Raw genomic sequence first — 11,567 nt, 5'->3', positions numbered from 1 at the left:
TAAATATTGGTGAAATCCGCTTATAAAAAAGAGTACCCCTCCTTTTGCGGTGAAATCCACTAATAGAAAAGAGTACCCCTCCAAAAAATGAAATATCGTAAGTTTGGCAACGCGGTGAACCTTCTCTATATTAAACGTTCTCTGACGACATACGAAAAAAGAAATAAATTTCAAAGGAAAATAAAACCTAGATAAAAGAAACAAATTGTTAAGCAAGATTTAGGAAATAAGGTTATGATTCAAGAGAAGAATAGAATTATTCACAAAGATAACATAAAAACTTAAATTTTATAGATAAGACATACTGATGAAGATTACGATACTCTTTTTGGCAATACCTCTAATCGGAATGAAGTCAAACTAATCCAAAGGTATGACAGAATATCATACTTAGTAAATACAACAATGTAATAAGGTGAAGTAAATAATTTGGAAAAATTACTTTGAGAGAAGGAAATCCTAACCCTTTACTTATTGCAAACTCAAGCACATTAGAATTCAAATAGATACTTAACCCCCCATCACGAAAGGCAAAAAAGAGAATTATTTAACTTTTTGGGAACAGGACTTAAATATATCTATTGAACTATGAACGAAGAAGAAATAACAATATGAACAAATTAATAAACAAGAAAATATTAATAAAAATTTGGCAATGAAATAGAAACTATAACTAGTAGTTCAAACACCCATTATAAAGAATTTGTTGAAAATATGAAGAGTATCAACTCAGAACTTAAACTGTATCGAAAGAAAAATGGGACAATAAATTATTAAAAAATTTAATGTATATTGAAACAAATGTAATCAGAATAAAAGAAATCATAATGACTAGCCAAAACAATATGTTAAGTAGAGATATTATTACAGATGAAGATATAACTATCTTTAATGTAACTTTTGAAGAACCTAAAGAAATAAAAATTGTAATACATAGTTGCTAAAGATGAAAATATTGTAATACTAGTACAATTATCTCAATTTGAAAAGAAATATATCAAACAATTCATGTACAACCAATACCAAATGCAAGACAAATGGAAATTTGTATTAAAGAAAACGAGATATTGTCCATTAATAAAATAAATTATAAGAAAACAAAATTTAAGGAAGACTTTCAACAATATAAAGATAATTGTATTGAAAATATTTTTAAAGAAAAAATGCACTGTAATTATGTAAAAAACAATAATATCAATGTTATTGAATTAGATCCAAATCATATATACTTGTATATCATCAATGCCTTAAATGAAACAGTTAATCGCAATTGTGATTCAAATTACTTTACCATAAATGGTAATTATTTGATTCCATTTGAAAATTGCGATATTAAAGTAATGGGAAAATTGTATAAATAAACCAATGTCAATTCAAATTTTACCAAATCCGGTCAAGCTTATTAATGTTAAAATAATGGAAGATATATTAATGAATGAAATCCAATTTGATCAAATTGAAAACACAAAACAACCCTGCAAGACGGAGGTAACAGATTGCACAAACACATTGAAACATTTTCAGCTGTTCACTAACACTGTTACATTTTCTGGAATTTTCAATTGAATGAGAGAATACGTAAGTAAGATAGAGAAAAACTATCGACATTCTAAACATATTGTAATATTAACTTGCTAGAATAGGAGAGACGAATGCCCAATTTTTCAAGAAGAAGAAAACGAAAAGCGCAGTTTATTTTGGATTTTAAAGAGGTAAGTTCGTTACTTGATAATTTGATACTTTATAATTAATTTATATTATTTATATATACATATGTATATTATTAATTTCTTTTGTATAGAGAAACTAAAAGGCTTAACTAGGAGAAAAAGGTAAGCATTGTGAATTGAATGTTGTGTGTATAATTAAAAATTTTAATATTACAGAAAACATTTGGAGGATTCAAGTATATTGGGTACAACAAACAAATAAGAGAGTAAGTTTTAAATTAGTAAAGCTAAATAGCGCATATTTATTTCAAATAGTTGCTATAGATTATGCATTTTTGTGAAATATGTAATTTGTACTTTATATCTACATATATATGTATGTATATACATACATACATGTGTAAATGTAAAAAATTTAAAATCTAAATTGAAACGAGTTGTGCGGTTACAATTATAATTGTGCCGACTTTAGAATACCGTCCCACGATTTCGGGAATAAAATGGGTATTGTCGGATTGAGGAGGTTTTTCAGAATTAGTGAAGTGCTAGTGAACATAAAAAGCGAAATATATGTAAGTGTAAAATTAATTTACACCAGAAAACTTCTTGATCATTTCGTAAGCGTTTTTTTATATGAAGTTTTTGCTTTTTTTGAGAGCTGGCAACCCACCTTTAAACGCAAATATCTCGAATATTTAAATTCTTGAACTGGATAACCTCCTCCATAATTAAAAATGTTCATTTGTTCGTCCAAGGTATCTGTTCGCATGCAGAATATCTAAAATTGTTTAAAATAAAAACAACATTAGTGTTTCATCATAAACATACATATACGCATTTCTGCTCCTAAGCAGGATTTTAAAAATTAAATTAAAATTAAACTTTTTCAAGCTTCAAGCAAATGAGGAGTGTCTTTTCAAAAAAGGATATTTACATTTTAATTTTTTTAAACTATTTATATAGTCTTTTCTTTAGTGCTGAAATACACAACTTCTTTACTTGGATGTTGATCTCAAAAAGATATGTCGCAAGTAAAAAAGGGTTAAATTATGTGTCCTAAACAGAAATACTATTTTTCGGTAAATCAGTAAATATTTCCCTTATAATGTTTTCTCATTTTACAAAAATTAATTAAGAAATAGATATTCTCTTTTAAAAAGACACTTCTCAACTATATTTTCCTCCTGTAATATACTATTTGTAAGTATTTACAAATCAAAAATCTTTATCAAAGTAATATTTGTTGCTATATTGTATTTTTTAATTAAACGACCACTTAATATTTTTAATTTTATATAATAATTATATAATATTTTTTTTTTTTAGTTTTCGACGTGGATCCTATCAATCAGTTAAGTTTTAGTTTTAAATAATGAATAAGAAAACCTTTTCAAACCTCTTTGCGCTCCTCCAGCAGAACCAACAGAAATTGTGGTACCGTCACCATCGTCTGGCGGCCATGCAGGTATAATGTATTAATATATAAATATATTAGTATTTGTTTTATAAAAATACATTTATGTTTTTCAGATATAATCCAGAAGCTGAATGCTATTGAGACCCGTCTCACTGCCATTGAGAAGTCCCTAACAGACAAAGTAAGTAACGCAGTATTACAGTACCAAATTAAAACAGAAGCTAATTTTAATATTTTAATTTTCTAGATGCCAGTGAAGGCCGAGGTGCAGGCGCAAAGTAAATTATTGCGCGAATGCCGCGTCATAGCGGCAAAGACGCACCATTCAATTAGCCGCATCACCGGTGATTTGGAGGACGAGCATTACGTGGAGCTCGCTTCGAAACTGCCCATGTTATCGGAAGAGCACGTGCGCTTCGTGGAAGACAAACTTTCCCAAAAGGAAAGCACGGATGCTATGGTAAATATTTCGTTTTTAAATATTATGCGATTGTAATATAATTTACTGTAATTTTTTTTTACAGATGCGGCTAATATTGAAATCAAAGGGCGCAAAAGGCAGTGTGGACGGCGTACTTCGTGGTTTGTTTTCAGACGATGTAATGTACCATTATTTCCTGACAAGGATAAAAGCAGTATATGTGGGGAGCTCCGGAGATTTGTGGCCTTAAGCCACAATCGTTTTAAACAGAAGAAACATAAACTAAGGGCTAAACTAATGTAAGTTTTATTATTATTACTTATATATATTAGTTTTAAGTTGTAAATATTAGTTTTAAGTTGTACATATTAGTTTTAACTTGTATATATTAGTTCTAAGTTGAAGTGTCTAATTTTACTTTTAAAAATATGAATTTTTACAATTATAATTTTTATACTCAAATAACTTGTATATAATTTTTCTGCCGAATGCAATAATAATAGGCATATTATTAATTTAATTAATATCTGATTTTGATTTTATTATTAAATAAAGCAAAATAATTAAAAAAATTACTTTTATTTAAAATAATTGAATTTGCTAGAAGTAACAAATGGGTAACAGAAATGCTTGTTCCTGCTAACATGGTTACATGTTAAAGGTAACAAACTGATAACCAAAATAATTAAAAAAAACAAATACTTTTTGTTATCAATAACACATAGGTAAGCTTTGCGCTAACGAAAGAATTTGTTACCCGTAACATACTGTGAAGAGATTTGCTAACAAATGTATGTATTCTGTTAGAACAAGGCAGCATGCGATATTTGCCATTAGTTAGAGCGAGATAACCATTGAACATTTAATAGCTATGTGTTACTTTTTTCCCACTCTCTGAACAAAAGTAACAAATATTTTAACGAATGCAAAAGTGAACAATAACAACTCGTTTACACGTTTGCTAACAACTACCCGTCTTGCAGGGAAGTATCAGAATTAAAATATGAGGCTAACAAATCTTAGGCCATAAATTACAGTTTAATAGCTTTGATACTGATGTTCTGCTGGAGGAGCGCAAAGAGGTTTGAAAAAGTTTTCTTATTCATTATTTAAAACTAAAACTTAACTGATTGATAGGATCCACGTCGAAAACTAAAAAAAAAAAATATTATATAATTATTATATAAAATTAAAAATATTAAGTGGTCGTTTAATTAAAAAATACAATATAGCAACAAATATTACTTTGATAAAGATTTTTGATTTGTAAATACTTACAAATAGTATATTACAGGAGGAAAATATAGTTGAGAAGTGTCTTTTTAAAAGAGAATATCTATTTCTTAATTAATTTTTGTAAAATGAGAAAACATTATAAGGGAAATATTTACTGATTTACCGAAAAATAGTATTTCTGTTTAGGACACATAATTTAACCCTTTTTTACTTGCGACATATCTTTTTGAGATCAACATCCAAGTAAAGAAGTTGTGTATTTCAGCACTAAAGAAAAGACTATATAAATAGTTTAAAAAAATTAAAATGTAAATATCCTTTTTTGAAAAGACACTCCTCATTTGCTTGAAGCTTGAAAAAGTTTAATTTTAATTTAATTTTTAAAATCCTGCTTAGGAGCAGAAATGCGTATATGTATGTTTATGATGAAACACTAATGTTGTTTTTATTTTAAACAATTTTAGATATTCTGCATGCGAACAGATACCTTGGACGAACAAATGAACATTTTTAATTATGGAGGAGGTTATCCAGTTCAAGAATTTAAATATTCGAGATATTTGCGTTTAAAGGTGGGTTTCCAGCTCTCAAAAAAAGCAAAAACTTCATATAAAAAAACGCTTACGAAATGATCAAGAAGTTTTCTGGTGTAAATTAATTTTACACTTACATATATTTCGCTTTTTATGTTCACTAGCACTTCACTAATTCTGAAAAACCTCCTCAATCCGACAATACCCATTTTATTCCCGAAATCGTGGGACGGTATTCTAAAGTCGGCACAATTATAATTGTAACCGCACAACTCGTTTCAATTTAGATTTTAAATTTTTTACATTTACACATGTATGTATGTATATACATACATATATATGTAGATATAAAGTACAAATTACATATTTCACAAAAATGCATAATCTATAGCAACTATTTGAAATAAATATGCGCTATTTAGCTTTACTAATTTAAAACTTACTCTCTTATTTGTTTGTTGTACCCAATATACTTGAATCCTCCAAATGTTTTCTGTAATATTAAAATTTTTAATTATACACACAATATTCAATTCACAATGCTTACCTTTTTCTCCTAGTTAAGCCTTTTAGTTTCTCTTTACAAAAGAAATTAATAATATACATATGTATATATAAATAATATAAATTAATTATAAAGTATCAAATTATCAAGTAACGAACTTACCTCTTTAAAATCCAAAATAAACTGCGCTTTTCGTTTTCTTCTTCTTGAAAAATTGGGCATTCGTCTCTCCTATTCTAGCAAGTTAATATTACAATATGTTTAGAATGTCGATAGTTTTTCTCTATCTTACTTACGTATTCTCCCATTCAATTGAAAATTCCAGAAAATGTAACAGTGTTAGTGAACAGCTGAAAATGTTTAAATGTGTTTGTGCAATCTGTTACCTCCGTCTTGCAGGGTACTAGTATAAACTATTATAATAGGGGTATTCAGACCAGCCTTGTTAATTCGTTAGTCGTTGTTCGGTAGGTTTTTACATGTATTTTGTTCTTTTAAAATTATCGTTCTACCGAGTAACGAACTATCCATCTGGCAAGCTTGGTAATTGTTTCGTTACTCGGTAATATCACATCAGCTGTTAGTTTGTTGTTCGTTGCTTTATATATTTTTAAGCGGGAAAAATTAATTTGGTGCTCACTTCGTGAATTTGGAAAAATTTTGCAAAAGTAAGTACATCTTTAACAAATAGTTGCTTTTTATTACATTAAATACTTATTTTCAGTGGAACCTCAAAAGAAAATACGCAGGAGGGCAATGCCTCAAAAAAAATTTAGTGAGGAGGAAAACCATTTGGTTCTAGAATATTTACTAGAAAATGTGGAAATTGCGGTAGTTCTTTATACAATTAGCTTTAACTAAACACTTTAATACGTCTTTTTATAGAAACCAAACGCCCAATTGTACTACCAAAAATTAATTGAAACAACAAATATAGATGCTCTTTCAGCAAAACTTTCACAAATGTGTCCGAATTATGAACGGTTTTCGGTTCTATTTGGGAGTAAATCCGAAGCCAATTGTGTTGTGGAGACGTGCAACTCTGGAGTGTCACAATACTGCAGCGATTTTGCAGACCTTGTAGAGGTAGTGGAAAATCCAGCCGAATCATCACAATCATCTGCGGAACCATCGGGTTCACTTAACGACAAAGCAGAACAGACAATAGTAGGAGCAGAGGTAGCAACAGTTCCTCCTACCACTCCGTCGTTCCTCGAAAAAGTGAAAAAACGTGCTCCAAAGAATATTCTTAGTGAACTTAAAGATATACAAAAGAAAAGAGAACAGTTTTTTGAGCAAATTGAAATTGAAAAGAAAAGTTAAAGCTAGAAGTGGACAGAGAAAAGTTAAATAAAGATTTTGAAATAAAAAAAATTGGAGTTAGAGCTAAAAGAAAGACTGGCAATGATTGAACTAAAGTACAAATATAATATATAACAATTTTATATGTTTTGTATAATAATTTTTAAGAATGTTTATGTAATAAGAATGAATTTTATATGCTATTGTTATGTTTAATAATTTTTAAGAATGTACAAATATCTAAATGTGATATCTTGGAGTGATACAACTTTTTATATGTACATATATAAAAATGAAAAATGAATTTTTGATTTAATTATAATTTTTTATTTAATTAAACAGTATTTGGAAACATATAACGATTGTCTTTTTAATTCAAAGCTATTTAAGATCGTTTCTTCCACTTCTTCTTCACAAATGTCTTCATTTGTACTCTCGGTGAAATTCTTATTTTCACTGTTATCAAGTAGTATATTGTGAAGAATGCAGTATACTAGTATTCATTCTATATAGAACGACAGCTAGCTGTATATCAATCGTGAATTGCTTGCCACTACATTTTTTAAAAACTTCGTCACTTGATATGAGGGTCAATAAGTGAGTAAATTGAGTTCGATCTACACGCAGCATTTGACGGACCGATTGTCATCCATTGTGGTTAAAATATCATCGCACCAGTGAATTGATTTTGGAGCAATATTTTCTACACCTCTACGACAGTTTAGTGTAATGAGCAAATTATCATACACCTCGCCAATAGTATCCTCTACCAAATCTTCATCTTCACTGAATATGTCTTGAAATAATTTGAAAGTTAGTTCCATGCTTCTCTTTACATCAATTTAAAGTAATTACCAGTAATAAATTTGATCTGTTCCACATAATTTTCAATTAAATGACTGACAATTTTTGATTTTGCACTTTGTTGAGGCATTTTAACTCTAATAAAATTGAATCAGCTGTTTCGTCTTTAATTATATTCAGAATAAAATTTACCATACTACAGAGGTAGAGCAAAATGTATGTTCACAGTTAAGCCTTTTAACGAAGTATCAACTAACGAATTACCAAATTAACTGGTTTCGGTCTGAATACCCCTAATAATTTGTAAATTCAAAAACAGGAAAAATAAGTTGGAAGTAAAAATTAAACAAGTTCTAATGCAACCTGTTGACATCGCATACATGAATGAAAGAATTAAGTATTACTCATCTTTGAATCGGGACGATTCATTCACCAAAGCGGTGAGTTAAGAATCATTGTATAAACGCTCCCACCAAAACTGCTGACAGCAAGTTAAAGTGGAGAATTATTGTATATACATTCTCATCAAAACTGCTGACAGCAATAAGTGCACAAACATAAATAAATAAACGTTTCATATAGCTGTAACAACAGACGCTAGCTTTACCGTGCGATTCTGTACTATGATACAGTCTCAAGTGTCTAAATTTGAGATTTTAAGTTAGAGACAATTTTTGAGACTTGAGGCGATTTTGCTATTCTGTAAGTGAGTCACAAAATCTATTACATTTCATTATTCAGAGATGATTTTTCACTTGAATGAAAATAAATATGTCGATTACAAATATTAAATTTTCCATAACATAGTCAAAAAACATAACTGTCAATAAAAATAAATATATATGTTGACTTTGTTTCACAATATTTACTGATTTCTTTGTTTATAGATTTATTTTTAACCTTTTCATGTTTGAAAATATAAAAAAAACGACAATCGATTAATATCTATGATGATCTCTATTCAACATATTCAAAATGGCAGACAAGAGTTCTTTTTAGTTTTGTGACCCGCTAACTATCAGGTCTCAAATTTGAGGAAATATTTTGAGACTAAAAGCGCCCATACACGGGCACACAAGTGCGTTCGATCGGTATGTGTGCGCTTGCAGTTTATCGTGTATGGGCTTGTTCGCGTACCGATCCATGTTCGCGAAAATGTTTGATTTTTTACGATCGGTGCGCGAACATGTTTATCGTGTATGGCGTTGTCGGCGCACAAAATCTCATTTCTCTCGTGTCGCCGAACAGTGAAGATCGCGGACAATGGCAAATGTTAAGGGCAGAGCCTGCTTTCGAGGCTTCAAAAAATCGATTTTTTGAGGATTTTTTTGGGAGGGAAAGAAATAATTGATTCAAGCGAAATTTCTAGGCTTTATAGTTATATATTTAAACATGTTTCACAAATTTTTTGGATACGAAATCTTTGATATTCTGCCTTTGGGAAGCAATTGCCCGATGCATCTCGCATGTGCATTTTTCGGACGGCGGGCAGAATGCAGGTCGTAATTTCTATTGGAAACAAAAAATTTAAAGAGATTCATATTTTTTATGAATTTATCTTCTAGTTAAGCTGAGAAAATTCTAAAAAAAAGTGTCAAATCTTAAAATTTTTATAAAAATTGAATAAATAGTGGCTTTTGACCAAAAAAATTTTACTTTATGCTGTTTAAAAGTTGACTTTTTTTAATTTTTTTTTGTTTAAATAGAAGTTAATTCTATGTCAATGATGCCCGCCAATTAAGAATAATCGTAGAAATGAAAAACCGAGAAATCACGCTTCAAAGTTTTCGCTTTTTGCCCAAGCGCTCATACATACATATGTATGTATATAAATCTGCTAGACGCTCTGTCACTTCCCTTCTAGCTTCGATAATATTTCGAATTCCCATCTATAACTTTGGGACATATTCTTAGATAATTTTTAAGAAAATTTAAGCAAAACGAAAAAAATTTATTGTTTGAAGCTTCTAAAGCAGGCTCCCCCCTTAATAAAGATTTCGTATCAGAATTTATTGATCTTATAAAAAATGAATTGACAATTTGGCAAATGAAAAGTGATAAATATAAAAATTGAGAAAAATAAAAGTTGGAATAACTTATTAACGAAATACAAAGAAATAGATAAAAGTGCTACATTAGAAATAAATTCGAAGAAATGTTCCGCTTTCCTGTCGTACATGTTAACTCTGTGAAGAACGAACGCAAAATGGATTTGTGTGTCGTGTATGGGCAAACGAATTCATACCGATCGAACGCACTTGTGTGCTCGTGTATGGGCACTATAACGCTAGAGACTGTTCAGTGAATAGTAACTAGTCACAAATTGAGACTTTACCTCAAAATGTCTCAAATAGAGATTAAAGACTGGTTACAGAATCCCGCTATTAAGCTTAGAAGTTAAGTCATGTTGTATTAAAGATTAAGAATAAATGACAGAACGATTTTGGCATTCAAGCAGATAACATTGGCTTTTTTTATTAATTAAAGATGAATTCTCTGGTCATTTTAGATTACATGTGAACGTGATAAATAAACACGGTCGTCCACATACGTGCACGTAAGCCATAGAATCCTGTATATATTCTTGCATATGACGTTGACTGCCTACTTACGATGATGGTAAAATGACAGACTTACCAATTTCTGCGACGTCGGCGTTGATGTTAATAATATTTTTTTCACTCCCAAACTATCGGGGGGGTTTTTAAACATCTTTTTTAAAAAAAAGATAAAAATTCAAAAAATTTATCTTCTTTTTTTAAACGTTAGATTGGTTCATGACATTTACTTTTTGAAGATAATTTTATTTAAATGTTGACCCGGCGCTCTTGGGGGGTCCCTTCGGGAAAGTCAATTTTGGGGAACTTTTGGATTTCGGGAAACCAATTTTTGGGAAAATTTTTCTTCAAACGGGAAAATGCCTTTTTTCTGTAGACTTTAGACTTGACGGCTCCCCACAAAAAATAGTCTAAAGGCGTTAAATCGCATGATCTTGGTTTAACTAAACATCCCCAAAAATGCACTTTTGGGTGGTTTGCCCTGGTGGAATCATTGGACCATTTTTTTAAAATGCTGTTGGAATTAAGTTGGGGAATCATCCTATGTTGATCTAAAAACTTTTGTTGCCAAAAAAGGAAAACTAATTGGTTGACATGGTTTCAACAAGATGGGTAACCCAAAACTCCGTTCTTAGCCATTTTTAGAAAACTGGAAAAATTATTCAAAAATGGACCGTAATTGCCCCCAAAATCATCGATTTCGCCTTTAGACTATTTTTTTGGGGCCTAAGGGAAAGTCTACAAATAAAAAATATTCCGCTTTGAAGACATTTTTGAAGAAATTGGGTATTCCCCCAACAAGTTTCCCAAATGCTTTTGGACCCTGAAATTTTAACTTTTAAATAAAATTTTCTTCAAAAAAATTTTAACCCTCAAATTTAAAAAAACCCATATTTTAAATTTTCTTTTTAAAAAATTATCAGCTTTTAAAAAAACCCCGATAATCGTTTTTTTTTGACGATGGGTTTTTTGGAAAAAAGAAAAAAAAAATCTGTCATCGAGATAATAAAAATTCAAACAATATAATTGTTATATGAAAATATATATCCCCCAATTTAAATGCATTGTCCCCTTTTGGAAAAAGTGGATGGAACGCGGAAAAAAAAAATAACTGTCCCAGA

The 11,567-nt window shown here is 29.8% G+C and overlaps 1 protein-coding gene and 2 long non-coding RNA genes across 4 annotated transcripts; 2 read left to right on the top strand and 1 right to left on the bottom strand.

Annotated features, from left to right (window-relative positions):
• Positions 1-1,477: 1,477 nt before the first annotated feature.
• LOC126765423 (uncharacterized) lies at positions 1,478-3,792 on the top strand. Its single transcript, XR_007668372.1, has 7 exons — positions 1,478-1,712; positions 1,802-1,832; positions 1,887-1,936; positions 2,997-3,135; positions 3,201-3,268; positions 3,335-3,547; positions 3,612-3,792. It is a non-coding gene; the product is annotated as an uncharacterized LOC126765423 (long non-coding RNA).
• Positions 3,793-4,602: 810 nt separating this feature from the next.
• Positions 4,603-6,135, bottom strand: LOC126765442 (uncharacterized). 2 transcript variants are annotated; one of them, XR_007668397.1, is made up of 5 exons: positions 6,079-6,135; positions 5,945-6,013; positions 5,825-5,855; positions 5,721-5,770; positions 4,603-4,660 (listed from the first exon to the last, which is right to left on the bottom strand). It is a non-coding gene; the product is annotated as an uncharacterized LOC126765442 (long non-coding RNA). The 2 variants fall into 2 exon arrangements; XR_007668396.1 differs by having other exon boundaries at positions 5,945-6,134.
• Positions 6,136-6,335: 200 nt separating this feature from the next.
• Positions 6,336-7,276, top strand: LOC126765361 (uncharacterized). The gene is made up of 3 exons (XM_050483086.1): positions 6,336-6,450; positions 6,507-6,613; positions 6,668-7,276. Coding segments are annotated over exons 1-3 (546 nt in total). The 5' UTR covers positions 6,336-6,449; the 3' UTR covers positions 7,106-7,276.
• Positions 7,277-11,567: the final 4,291 nt, after the last annotated feature.

This window comes from Bactrocera neohumeralis, unplaced genomic scaffold, assembly GCF_024586455.1.
Source record: "Bactrocera neohumeralis isolate Rockhampton unplaced genomic scaffold, APGP_CSIRO_Bneo_wtdbg2-racon-allhic-juicebox.fasta_v2 cluster10, whole genome shotgun sequence".
In the NCBI taxonomy this organism is placed as follows: Eukaryota; Metazoa; Arthropoda; class Insecta; order Diptera; family Tephritidae; genus Bactrocera; species Bactrocera neohumeralis.
Note: the sequence above shows the minus strand (reverse complement) of the source record. Positions and strands in the feature narration are given on the sequence as shown.

Bases quoted from the DNA above. Each gene is read 5' to 3' on its own strand.
- LOC126765361 (XM_050483086.1), top strand. The intron at 6,614-6,667 runs GTAGTTCTTTAT...GTCTTTTTATAG, and splicing joins TAGAAAATGTGGAAATTGCG to AAACCAAACGCCCAATTGTA.